Source organism: Labrus bergylta, chromosome 16, assembly GCF_963930695.1.
Source record: "Labrus bergylta chromosome 16, fLabBer1.1, whole genome shotgun sequence".
NCBI lineage: Eukaryota > Metazoa > Chordata > Actinopteri > Labriformes > Labridae > Labrus > Labrus bergylta.
The window spans coordinates 6,117,083-6,130,457 of NC_089210.1; the positions used below are offsets into that span (position 1 = coordinate 6,117,083).

The window sequence follows — 13,375 nt, forward strand, 5'->3', positions numbered from 1 at the left end:
CAAGTTAAAGTGGGTTTAAATAATATTTTGAGCATATTTAATTTAAACAATTTATAGAATTTCCCAATGTTTTCTCCTAAAATGTAGATTACTATGAATACCTTTGGCGTGTTAAAAACAGCCCTCAAATAAGTGTCTATGTACGGATGTCAATACATATATATCTTAACGTAATTATGTGCAAGTGAGTTTAAACATCTGGCAGGAATTTGACATTAAGATAACATTTCTCAATTCTTGTTTGAAAGCTTGAAGAACTTGATCTTTTTTAGATTCATTTCAGCATCAAAAACTTGCAGGCAATTAATGTGTAATTAAAGGTTTAAAGATGTTTTCATCCTGCCCATGAGTATTATACGTAACAGCAGTTTTATGTGTTTCATACGACATCGATAGTGTTGTAGATACCAAGACCGAAAATACTTGGTAAGCCAATGAACATCATCCACTCATGTACAAAAACCAGGCAATGCTTATCAACTACAGAATTTTATTGAACCAAATATGGAATTTTCAAAACAGGCTTGCTCTCCATCACCGTCAGTCACAGGAGCACAGTGTGGCCTGGCCATGGCTTTGATCGTTATTGTATTACTTTAGCATAACTCCATCTTAACTGACATTTATAAATTATTGCATTACAGTACTGTAAATTAAAAATTCAAGTGTCCATAAGCACAGGCTGCATAACAGGCCTCAGTTTGACCAAAGTGAGACCGTCTCTGAACCCCCATTCTATGTTAATACTTGAATTGGCAGCAAATAAAACGATTTATAAAATGTGCCATAAATAAGAGCAAAAGCACAGTTTGCTGGACAGGATGGTGGAGATTGAACTTTACAAACGCTGCTCTCTAACCTGAAAGCAGGAAGCTGGGCATGAAAACAATGCAAAGTGGGGTATTAAAGCGGCTTAAAATAGGGAAGTTGGCAAACTTCATTAAAAAAAAAAAAAGAAAAAAGAATACGTCTCTTCCCATCTGAAGAATTTCTACCTTTTAGTTCACCCACTTAAGCCACATACTGGTTTTAAGTATATGACCTCTCTGTTCACACCCAACTCTCACCCAATTCCACATGACACCACTCCACTCCAACATATGGACATCCATTTTATTTAAACACCTTTAAGTACAAAACAAAAAAGTTACACAAAACGGTGCCTCCGTACTGTGGCACAAGAACCTAAAAGAAAAATTAAAAAAAGGAAATTAACTGAGGGGGAAAGGGAAGGAGGAAGTGTGTGTTGGAGGGTCATCACCACTCATCCCTGATGTTGTGTGGAGCTGCAGTGGCGTGTCTATGTGAGAGCGAGCCTGCCCCCTGGTGTTGTAGGGAGGTGTTGGTGTCAAAGAGTCCCATGTTTGTCAGAGGTAATTCACGTGTTAGCTAATAGGAGCTGGTGGGGCTGCAAGGGGGGACAGGAAGAGCAACAGCAGCACATAGGAGAGGAGGAGGAGGAGAGAAGGAAGAGGAGGAGGGGGGGGTGTTTAATGGCCTTCCAGGAGAGGCGTGGGAGGGGGGCTGCTGGCCTCTAGAAACCGTGGACTTTGAGCTGCTCCTCCTTGGCCAGGCCAACCTGCAAACAAGAACGAAGAGATCAGTCAATGAAGACAACCCTGGTATCAACGGAAATGAAGAAACCAAAAAGAGTGGCCATAAACACCTACCTCCATGATGAAACAGCAGATATTCTTACGCTGGTCACCCTGAAGCTGGATCACTTCACCATACTCTGGATGCTCAATCACTGTACCATTGCACGCAAACTTCTATAGGGATTAAAAAGAAGCAGAACAGAGAGTCAGTGAATCAAATTCGAACATGCACAACACCGTCGTAAATCTGTGATGTATTATCGGTCTTGGGCACAACGTAAAAACCCCAGTCCAGACTCGTACCTTCTTGAAGGCCTTGACTAGCTTCTTCTTGTCATAGTCAGGTGCAATGCCCTGGACAGTGGTGAGGGTCTTCCTGCCGTTCCGCTGTTGGATTCTTATGTGGATGTAATCGTCTGTCCCGGCTGGGAGGCGGTCATCACCCTTACTTGCATCAGCAAAGGGGTCTGGAGAGGAGGAGGAGGATGGGGGGAAAAACAACATTATCAATAAACAAGACAAGAATCAAAAAGGCAAACACATTTTTAATTCCACACACAGTATCCAAGTAATCTGTTTTAAAACGCTATTGCTCATAAGTTAAAAACAAGTGTTGCTTCCCGTGTTGGCCATCTGGCAGATGCATCTGGTGGAGTCATATTTCAGATTTAAGAACTGCGCAAACACATGAGCTAAATATACTGCTCAACAGCTTAGGGCAGTGCTAACCAGCTCCAAAGAGAAACGCTGCAAACTGCATGACTCTGCACATCTGGGGTTTTTTTTTTTTTTTACTAATGTGAATGTAAGGTTTAAAATGAACTAGGTGGTAAAAAAAAATATTCAGTGGGTCAATCAGAAACACGACTATCATGATGGAGACAGATGTGAAGAATAGGCTAACTGGTTAGCAGCTACATGCAGGCCTAATGGCGGCCGTGCGGCGTTAGCAGGAGGCCTTCCCGAGTCGAGCAATATCACGAGTCCAAACTCTTTGGCTCACTAAGTGAACTTTCAATCTGTTTAATTAAGAAGCCAAGATGTTAATCTGAATGTAGAGATTATAAAGTAGACTAAACGTCGACGTAAATCAGTCGCTTAACAGAAGCATTGGTTATAAATCGCCCTTCCCCCACCGAGCTGTCTACTTTGATTTTTCTTCTTTAAAAAAACAGGACTTACCAAAAGTATGAAGGTTCTGGATACCGGACATACGATAAGATTTACTTTCCTTTCGGATGATAACTTGATAAACGAGCGGTTCGAAGGCTAATTTAGTCTTTTTTTGTGTCGTTTATGGGTTTCGCCTCGTCACAGGAACGACCCTCTGCTTCAACAGTCTTCACAAAATGGAGTTCGTCAAACGCTCGTAAGACTGAAAAACAAGCGTTTGAAGCCCCGCCCCGCAGCGAACGTCAGCACGTCGCTGACGTAAGAGCAAGTACGTCGTCGGCTGCCACTCCCTATTATTTCTCCGCTTTACTGGAAAGGTGATGTCATCGTGGCATAATATTGAAGTCTTGTCGTCAGGAAAATCCCCATATTATGGAAGCCCATCGAAATTGTGAGATAAAAAGTCATAATAATGAGATAAAAAGTCATAATAATAAGATAAAAAGTCATAATAATGAGATAAAAAGTCATAATAATGAGATAAAAAGTCGAAATTGTGAGATAAAAAGTCATAATGAGATAAAAAGTCATAATAATGAGATAAAACATTTAAATTATGACTTTATTTACAATTTTTATTTTTTTTACTGGCAGAAATGGGTTTCTATACCATATAAAATGTACGCAGCATTTATTTTATATTTTTAAAGGATATTATAATATCCTTTAAATATATTATAAAGGAATAGATAAGATACTTTATTGTCATTGTCAAGGAGGTGGGTTTTGAGCCATTAATTTGTTAAAATCAATGCTACACTGCAGAGGCAAAAAATAAAATAAGTAGGCAATATTTAGGAGTATATTTTACCCATGTATGTAAAAACATATACAACAAAATAGTTTAATATTAAATAAAACCGTATTGACAGCAACAATGTAGGTGCCTGCTGATTTTCCCACATAAAGATGCGCAGACCTTTATGGAAATGTCACCCCAGGTAACAGTCTGTGGTCATAACCCGGCTCGTGGGTCATGGCAAAAGACGAGAGGAGTCCGAAGATTACCAAAGAAAATGACACATTAAAAAAGTAGCTTTCAACAAGTTAAGAATATAAGTACACAGTCTGAAATGTGAATATCATTTGTAAAAGAAGTAAAAGAGAAAAACATATATGTATGCTCAGGTAGAAAGTGTAAAAATAGTAGCTGGCGAGGTGTCGGGGGCACTTCCCGAGCACTGCCGAGGTGCCCTTGAGCAAGGCAGCGAAATCCCAACAGCTCTGGCGCACTCCTTGCGTAGCATTGTGTGGCAGCCCCACTCTGACATCTCTCCACTAACGCATGTCCACGGGTCCTGTTAGTGCATGTCTCTAAATAACAAAGTCTAAAGCAGTTTCCCTCAGGCATTAATATGTCAACAATTTAAAAAAAAAGTGATTATAACCACATTGTATATCAAATATGGCAGTGTAAATGAAATGAAGTTCTTTTCCATTTTTTTTTTATTGAATGGTATTAATTGAACTATTCACAAAAGTGCAGGATCAGATTACCTACTTATAAATGTGTAAAACAGGACAGTGATAATAAAAACAAACACTGTGAATAAATGAGAACAGGCCCTTTATTCACTCTGTCATATAACAGGTTATGCAGGATTTAAGGGAGGGGAGATCTTATAGTTTAACAGTTTAATAATGAAACCAAAGTGAAACAATCAAACAGCTGAACATAAACACAAGCAGGACATCACAGACGAGCCACAAGACAAACATGGCCCAGCAGCAAATTGTTCAGGACGGTAAGTTTATCTCACATTCAGTTCATTCTTGATTCATGCTTTGATAAGCATCGTCAGCTAGCTCATCGTGAAGTGAATCTCCATGTGTGACTGTTTCATACGATTGTTGTCGCTGTGCACACATTCAATTGTCTTCCCCATTTATTTCTGTTCATCATGCTGAGTTAATTTGTGCAGATGGATCGTCTTCCGGGTCATTTTCTATGTATTTGCTTAGCCAAACTTTTGTCCAGAGATGTTTTTTTTTCAATAACAGAAGCACAAACCCAAGACCTCGATGATGACAGATTGTGATGAGTCATCAGTGTTCATGAGGTTGTATATGTTGATGTTCATTTTGAATTATGAAAGAGGGATGTGACCTGGTGGATCCTCCTTGAAGAGGAATCTGACCTAGCCAGTCTTTAACACAGGACGGTGTTAGGCGCAGCTGCTGCAGAGTATAGCCAAAATGTGTGTCTTGTTGTCTACCTGTTAAAATCTAATCAACAACACAAGTCATTGGAGGAGCAAACAAGAGACCAAAATCACTTTTTCCTACTGCGTGTAAAAACGACATGCCCATAATTAATAGAGTATATTTCTGCTACTACAAGGTCTATTTGAATAATCAAGGTATCATTATAAAGGGATCAACATGTGAGATTAGTTCCGATGTGTATATGTTACTGGGTCAGAGTGAATGAAGTTAACACACAGCATCCTACATTTCATTTAGCCGATGTACATCAGACAGTCAGTACAACACAAGCAAGGAGGAAACACCTACAGCTCTAAGTCCGATCGGACACTCAGGTGCTGACAGGCAGTGCTGCACAAAGTTGAATATGTCAAACCCAAAAGCAGTTTAAAGTTTTATCCCACAGGCTTCTGTTACTGTGAGTCTGATTAGGAAATTTAGGACCGGGCAAAAAGATAGATAGGTTGGCAATTTGAGACCAAATCAATAAATAATAATTGATGAAACAGACATTATACCTTTCCACAAATTAGATGTAAAAAGTCAGAGTGGCTGCTGTCCTGAGTTTTCTCAGAATGCAAAAGATTATTCATCACATCTCACATTTTTGTCCAAAAAAAAAAAAAGCAACAAAATGGCTTAAATCTGCACTCCAGGAGGGGTACTGCTCTATATGCATACATCAGATTAGACTGTTTAATCACAGCCTCTAATGTGATAAATCACAATTTAATGTTTGAATGGATTGGCAGCGCTGATAAGTATGTAAAACTTTTGTTTCAGAGCTCAAGATTTTGCTGATTGGGGCGACTAAAGCCGGAAAGAGTGCAACAGGAAACACCATCCTGGGGAAAAAGGCTTTTAAATCTCAAATCACTGCTTCCTCAGTGACAAAGGAGTTCAAGATAGAAAAAGGAGAGTTTGGCAGAGAGATTCTGGCAGTAATTGATACTCCTTGTCTGTTTGGAAGCACCACATCTGATTCATTCAATGAAGAAATCCCAGAGCAGGTGTTGAAGGAGCTCAAGCAGTTGCTGCCGGATCCTCCTGGTCCTGTTGTGTTCCTGGTTGTGCTCCAGCTCGGAAGGTTCACAAAGCCCGAGGAGAAGCTCTTAGAAATGATCCAGAGGACCTTTGGCAGAGAGGCGGTACATTACACCATGGCCTTGTTCACGCGAGGAGATGATCTGAAGAAGGACGGACATTCCATTGAGGAGTTAATCGGAGAAAATCGAGCCCTGCGTGACTTCATCAGGGAGTGTCGTGGAGGCTATCACGTTTTCGACAATGGAGATTTAGAAGAACCTCAGGTTACCGAGCTGCTGCGGAAGATCAACAGCATTGTGGAGCGAAATGGAGGAAGCAACAACAGAATGTCTCAAGAAGAAGAGGGAGTCCACCAGAAAGAAAAAAGTGGAAGAGAAGCCAGAAAAGAAACTGGAGGAGGAAATGCATTTGTGAAGGTCTGCATTGAAGGTGCTTTTTATGGAGCCTTCACAGGAGCTGCAACATATTTACTTAGAAAACTACTGCGAAAACAGGAAACTATATTACTGTTGGGAACAATTGGAGGTGGGGTGGGTTTATTTGCAGGTGTAGTACGTTATACTGTCTGTAAACTGATTTGGGGAAATTATTAATGCAAACCAATTAGCTCCACATTTACATCAACTGCAAATGACTTTGCACACACATGATCAAGATCAAGTGTCTGGGCGCCTGCTCTCTGTTTAGAACTTTGGATTTTAAATTGATCTGCTGGTGAACAGGTGAATTCTGGGTCAAATGTGCAGGGTTTTAAAGCTCATGAATAATGGTCCATTTGGGCTGTACATTGAATTAACTATAGGGATACATGTTCTGTCTTTTCCTTGCTTTGACACAATCATATGTAGTGTTGTAGTACTCGAAATCAATCTTTTTGAAGGGCTTGATCTCCTCTCGGAATGGAAAGCATTTTTACTGTCTTGTCTCGGTCTCAGGCTAGGCGGACTCCAGATTTTAAATGAAGACCACCACTGAAAGGCTACTTTACCATGTCATGACTGTGATAAGAGGGAAAACGCCCCTTTCTAAGACGGCAAATAACTTTAATTTGTAATTTCTAAACCTCTGTGTTTGAGAGACAGATTTGATCATGCGTAGTTGTTTGATAGAAAAACATGTTTGCTGAGACAGTTGCATCTAAAGGAAGATCAAATGTCTTTGTGTCAGTGTAAAAACATGAGAAAAACAATTGTATGATATATTTTTGTATTTGAGGGCCTGTTTTCTTTATTCTTCATAAACCACTAAATGAAAAGGGAATCCTCTGAATTATGTAAGAGCTTCTTTTGAATGTAATGTTTCTCATCCAGTAGCATAGTGCAGTTTGTCAACCTAAAATAAAAACAGTTTTATTACGGTACATGTGACTGTTCCTCTTTTGTTCTAATTAGCAATCCTAATGTATACCTTCTCTGATTCGTTACTGATGCAGAAAAATGTTTAATAAGTCTGAAAAATACACCAATGCAAAATTCTCACTTTGCCCCGTAAACTGGTCTGTATTCACCCCCTAGTGGGCTCAGGATAATCTAGAGCCAAGTTTACCTAGTACTCCTCAAAATGTTTTGAGAACTGGAGATTCGATCTAGATAAAGACTATTAGATTACCAGCTCCAATTTGACAATTTTATCCGTTTTCCCCCTTTTGAACAACCTGATAGTTTTAATCCAGTCACTTTAGGATTCAGCAATACTACATAAACTGTCTTTAACTTGTTAAACAAACAAAAAAAAAAACACAAATGTATAAAAGGTTCAATCAAAGGACGGAGTCCATTTTAGACAAAACACCAAAATCTTTAATGAAAGTCACATTTGTCATCCATGACCACGTGGGGGGAAACATTTCATGGTACAGAGGGTTGAGAGTGTAGCCAGCATACGGCTGGTAGTCACCGGAGCTTTCTGGAGAATACCGGAAACCCCCGAGCACTCAGCAGAGCAACACGCAACCTCAACAGCTAACCAGCAAAACCCATCTGCTACACAACTGCGCCTAGTGCACAAAGAAACAATACAAGCAAGATTAGGATCAAAAAAGAAAAAACTTTTTTTTAAAAAAGGGGAAAAATACAAAAGAAAAAAAAAAAAGGTCCAGGGTTGAGTGAACCTGTCAAATTAAATGACTTTAGAAGATGTTTCAAAGTGTGTGATGTCCTCACAGGATTTCTTAAATGCTTTATTGCAGTTGTTTCAGTGTTTTTAAACCATCAGCAGTTACATTTAAGACATTTACCACAGGAGGGGGAAATGATCGGAGGTTTTGGCAAACAAAGGAAATCCTGAACAGCCAAAATCAATGAGTGGAAATGGAGCAGGTGACATTTTTAAAGAGGATTAATTCAGTTTGATGATCGGCACTGCTTTAGAATCACAAGTTAAACAACTTTAGGATTATTATATCACTTTGGATGTTTGGTTTTTTTAATGTCATTTTGAACAAGAAATAAACACAAATGAAGAAAACCACGCCCATGTGTTGGGCCTGTATCACTTAGCAAGATTAACATCATGACCAATTTACTTTATGCTAATCCCAAGGCTTTTTGGTATTAAAGATGACTCACCAACAACACAATGGCTGATGTGAAAGAAATACAAGATGAAATGTCTTTAGGGTTTGCTTACATTGAGACCTTAACAGTAAAATATGGTTTTCAAAGCCAACAGTAAAGTAAAGATTTAAATGTAGGGTTACATGCAAAAGAACAAATGTAGAAATTAGCCAGGGAAACATGTAAAATGGTTTTGATTTTTATTAGTCAAATTCTTTCAGCCAAAGCAGGAAAACGTATGTAGCGCTGGGTTGCTAAAGAATTTCTTTAGCTCCTTTCACACATGCACTACTCTGGTGAAAATTTCCCAACATTTCCAGGTTAGGGTGCATGTGATCTAAAAGCAGTGACACCATGACTTCACGAGGACTTTTATACCTGCCAGCCGCCTTGCTAAATGTCAACGTTAGATCTGGTACTATGAAATCACTCCAAACGAGCAGGCGGGGTGATGACATTCACTCAAAAGGGAGCTTTCCTGCGCGCCCAATTATTTTTAATTTTTTCACTGTTGTGGAAACATACATGTTGCGATTTAAACAATAAAAGCTCTGCTACACCTAAATTTGACGTGTTTTGTGGGAGGTCGTTCCGACACAAATCTACCGCTGTGAGGATCATGTGTGAAAGGCTCCCAAAAACACAAGGGCCTGAAATTATCCAAGACAGAAAGTCAGGAGTTCATGTGTGTTACGGGCTATCGATCAGCTTCTCAAGGTTGTATTAGAAATAGTCAATGTGAAAGCAGGTAGCACACAGTGAAAATAAGCAGACTTTTGGTGTTATTACAGGTTAAATCACATTCATACATTTGACTGGCCAAATGAGTCCACCTCTGTACTGAGTCAGTTAGTGGCCACAGTCATTACAGACTCAATGTTTAGAAGAAGCACATAAGGTTTGACTACATTGCTCGCTTCTTGATACAGGCCATGAGGTGAGAAGAACTTCAAATGAAAAGCTGAGACTTGCACCCCTTATTATCCTGTTTTTATCGTTGCAGAACTGAAACTTCCCTCCACATTGGACCAGACGCTTTAAAATCAAACAATCCATGAAAAGAAATAAACATCACAGCACATTGATGAATTAAAAAAGAAAAAAGAAAAAGCCTTTTGTGGCAAAAGAAAATTAAACAAACCCAAAGCATGAAAGACAAAATAAAAACCTTTTACAGCAGGACACTGATGCTTGCGTTGGATTCCGGTCTTGAACATCCGAAGTATTCGCCTGAAAACTGTCCAAACAGAAAAGGGTGAGAATTTTTAATTGAGGCAGAGTGATCGGCAGCTTTTAATTAAAAAAAAAGAAGAAGGTATTTGAGGCATATGAAGCCTTTATTGATAAGGCAGTAGAGTGCAACAGGAAATATAAGGTTGCAAAGACTTGACATCTGCCGGTGAAACTCAAACTTTTTTGGACTGTAGAGCTGTGACTGATGTGGATGTGCGCGGTTAGCCAACTAAAGAGTCAACCTCGCTCGTCTGCTCAAGAACGACTTCTTGGTTGAACTAATTATATTTTAATAATTCAGGCCTACAATCCTGGTTGGTTCACTGTTGTCTGTAAGATAGAATGCAGCCACCCACCACAGCTCTAACTATTTAATGGCTACAGCCATCAAGCTATACCACCCTGATGTAAACAAGCACAGTGGACGGATGTAGCACATAGAGGTTTGGCGGTATTCAGATCTAGAAAATGGAGGTTAGATTGGATGTAGGATGTGTCGGGTTAAACTGGAACATAACCACTTGTCCAGAGCAGTTTGTAGACAACACAAGAATGTGCACGTTAACCTGAAGGAAGACCGAAGGCTGCTGGTGCTAGCACTGCTGATTAGCCACACTAGGCAAATTTATTTCACATTGTAAACCCTCAGTTGCTGGGATCCCGTGTTAAATAAATTCTGCTAAATTTTGACTGTTTCAACTACAGATTAAGGGGAAATTAGTGGCTAGGAAACCTTTCATCTGCCCTGTGACAACAGATGGAAGTTAGCTAGTTAGCTAAAGTAGACTGCATCTTTTCTCTTCTGAGACTTGGGTTATTTTGTACATTGTCCAATTCTAATAAACTAGTTTAAAAAAAAAACAACATACATATAGGAATGCCCCTTAATGTGTAACTTAACAGAGAAAGCCTCCCGTTTGATCCCACTATACTCTGCCTTAACACATTCTATGAAGTGGCCAAATGAAAATGTGTAATGAGAATAAATGTGGCTAAAAAAAAGGTTCAACTAAACAAACAGCATGGGACTTACATGGTGGCAAAGTCGGACAAACCTCGGAGCCCCTCCAGCACCTGGCTGGGGATCTGACCTGGCGGACAGTTTAATGTCCAGTGGTGAACAGGCAGACGTACCTCAACACCAAACCCCAACCCTGACAGGTCTCCACCCTTCTGCAACAGAAACCCTCACCAGCAGGAGCAGGCAGCCCCGGGGCAGCTCACCACACACCTAACTGCTCACACTGCCTCAGCTCAAACTCCTCTTTAGCAAACAGGATGCTGCAGCTTTGGAAGGAAAGAGTTCCAGATTTGATTTACTGTAAGAACTGTGCTTTAAAAAAAAAAAAAAAGTAGTATTTTAAAATATGAGCTTGAACACCAGGTAGAAAAAGGTAATGTGTGAATGTGGGATTGTTCATAGGGCATAATCTTTATGTTTGAGCACCAACTTATCCAGATGAAAAATAGCCTTCAAATGTTGTTGGGAGTACTTGCTGAACTGGATATTAGAGGGAGTTGTTTTTTTTTTTTAATACAAGTTTGAAAAAGATAATTGGAACTAAAATGTAAAACTTAAAATCTCCTCCGTTGTGTTACATGAGCATCTTCTCAGAACCTCACCTGTTGCTGGCGTGGCGAGATCTACGGGGTTTCTCCTCCATTCTCTGCCGCGGACTTGGGCTGGCTTTTAGATCTTGACCTGGAGCCTCTTTTGGAGGCTGGGGTACGGCTTCTGGACCTGGACTTGGATTTGGATTTGGACTTGGACTTGGACGGGGATCTGGATCTAGATCTGGAACGAGAATGGGACTTTGCCTTGGGCTTCTTGGTCTTGGGAGAGTGGGACTTGGATCGGGAGTAGGACCGGGACCTGGATCGGCTGTGGCGGGATCGGCTCCGGGAGCGAGAGCGGCTCCTGCTGCGGGACCTGCTGCGCCTTCTGCGTCTCGGGCTGCGGGAAGAGCTGGATACAATCAGTGGGTGAGTTGTCATTTTAAAAAGGCACTAAGAATAGGAAAACAGGCCCGTGTACTGCAGTTGATACAGAGGGGATTTATCAGGGTTGCAAAGATTACATAAAAGGCTAAATAAATATCCACCCCAGGTTAAAAGCATTTTCTTCAAATATGCATTACATTTTATATATACACAATTTTAAATAAGATAAGTTTATTGTCACTCTACAAGTACAACGAAATATTTTTGGAGCAAGCCTATAGATGCCCAATATCAGAAAAATTGCAAATACTAACACCAAATAAGAAATAAAATTAAATAATACGATATAGTATACAATATACAAGCAATACGTTAATATGTAATGCTCATACATTTAAAAAATAAAAATCTAATAATCCACATCTGAAACACGTGTATGGCTCATTGGATTGTTCCGGGTTAGAGCAGCGTTTATATCTATATTAAGTTTTTATTCATGTTTTTTTTTTTTTAAGCAATAGTGCTTTACGCGGCAAATTCATTAGCAAAATAACTTTATGCATGAGTTAAGTTTTCAGCAAGAAAAACAAAAAAAATTAAATAAAAAAAAAACACAATAAAATAAAATAAGAATTATTTTGAGGAGTCGCGTTTTATCAATTCACCGCGGCCACTCTTCAGATCTTACGAGTATACAAGGAACTAACTGCGTACACGGATCCAAAATGGGGCTACATGGCTCGCAGTTTCGCGCTAATTCTCACCTCCTGCTCCGGCGTCCATAGCCACCTTGTCTCCTGGGCGGCCCACCTCGCCTTCCTCCTCCACCACCGCCGCCGCCACCTCCTCCACCGCCGCCACTACCGGAGTGGGAATCAGGGGGTCTTCCATATCGGGCCATCTGAACACGCAGTTCCCTCCCGTCCAGGAGCGCGCCGTCCATGGCGTCCATTGCATCCTCCGCGTCGCGTTTGTCGTGGAACCGCACGAACGCGAAACCGCGACTCTCTTTCGTGTACCGGTCGCGGGGGATGTACACGTCGCCCACCCGGCCGTAATCCTCAAACACGCTTCTGAGGGTTTCCGGCGATGTTCGGTACGTGAGGTTGTCCACTTTGAGGGAAGTCATGCCGTCAACGTCTGGCGGAGGCCTACCGTAACTCATTGTGATTAGCTCGTTAGGCCCGAGAGCCTTCCTCCAAACACTTTGAAATTCTCCGCAACAATCCAGCCGTTATGTGTGTAAAAAAATAAATTTAAAAAAAGAAGCACACTTCAACTGCGCGACTTAGTTAAGATTTTTACTTCTCTGGTGGGTTTTCTTCAGGATGCACGATCATAAGATTAAACGACTTCTTCATTCGCAACTCCGTCCACGTCGTTTCCAACTTCCCCGAAACCAGCCAAACCAGTCAAGGGAAGCTTCTTCTTCTCCTGTTGGAAATGTGGCGCTTCTCTTTAATATACTACCCGCAACGGCGCCCCCTAGTGGAAGTGTTTTTTTTTTTTTTTATTATTGTACACATAACATAAACGCGCGAAACCACAACATTTAAAAAAAAAAAAATACAATTTAAAAAAAGGAATCTGAAATACTGTTTTTTTTACACGTATAAACGATTT

General features: G+C 40.4%; 2 protein-coding genes across 6 annotated transcripts; both read right to left on the reverse strand.

Annotated features, from left to right (window-relative positions):
* Nucleotides 1-473: 473 nt before the first annotated feature.
* On the reverse strand, nt 474-2,959 carry eif1 (eukaryotic translation initiation factor 1). Its single transcript, XM_020646935.3, has 4 exons — nt 2,781-2,959; nt 1,902-2,065; nt 1,671-1,772; nt 474-1,579 (listed from the first exon to the last, which is right to left on the reverse strand). Exons 1-4 carry the CDS (start codon nt 2,809-2,811, stop codon nt 1,535-1,537), a joined length of 342 nt encoding a protein of 113 aa, XP_020502591.1. The 5' UTR covers nt 2,812-2,959; the 3' UTR covers nt 474-1,534.
* A 4,840-nt stretch (nt 2,960-7,799) lies between these two features.
* On the reverse strand, nt 7,800-13,188 carry srsf2b (serine and arginine rich splicing factor 2b). Of its 5 annotated transcripts, XR_010668948.1 has the most exons (5): nt 12,517-13,188; nt 11,435-11,777; nt 10,845-11,098; nt 9,747-9,815; nt 7,800-8,019 (listed from the first exon to the last, which is right to left on the reverse strand). XR_010668948.1 is itself a non-coding variant. In XM_020646938.3 (3 exons), the coding sequence occupies exons 1-2, from the start codon at nt 12,915-12,917 to the stop codon at nt 11,456-11,458; spliced, it is 711 nt and encodes a 236-aa protein (XP_020502594.2). In that variant the 5' UTR covers nt 12,918-13,187; the 3' UTR covers nt 8,170-9,815; nt 11,435-11,455. The 5 variants fall into 5 exon arrangements, 2 of the variants coding, with proteins under 2 accessions (XP_020502594.2, XP_020502593.2); XR_002278389.3 differs by lacking the exon at nt 10,845-11,098; XR_010668947.1 differs by lacking the exon at nt 7,800-8,019 and having other exon boundaries at nt 8,170-9,815.
* Between the last annotated feature and the right edge of the window lie 187 nt (nt 13,189-13,375).

Excerpts from the sequence above, each read along its gene's own strand:
- eif1 (XM_020646935.3), bottom strand. The coding sequence starts at position 2,811 with ATGTCCGGTATCCAGAACCTTCATACTTTTG. Across the intron at positions 2,066-2,780 it reads CCAGAACCTTCATACTTTTG|ACCCCTTTGCTGATGCAAGT; the intron begins GTAAGTCCTGTT and ends CCTCCTCTCCAG. Across the intron at positions 1,773-1,901 it reads TAGTCAAGGCCTTCAAGAAG|AAGTTTGCGTGCAATGGTAC; the intron begins GTACGAGTCTGG and ends TAATCCCTATAG.
- srsf2b (XM_020646937.3), bottom strand. The coding sequence starts at position 12,917 with ATGAGTTACGGTAGGCCTCCGCCAGACGTTGACGGCATGACTTCCCTC. Across the intron at positions 11,778-12,516 it reads TATGGACGCCGGAGCAGGAG|CTCTTCCCGCAGCCCGAGAC; the intron begins GTGAGAATTAGC and ends GATTGTATCCAG.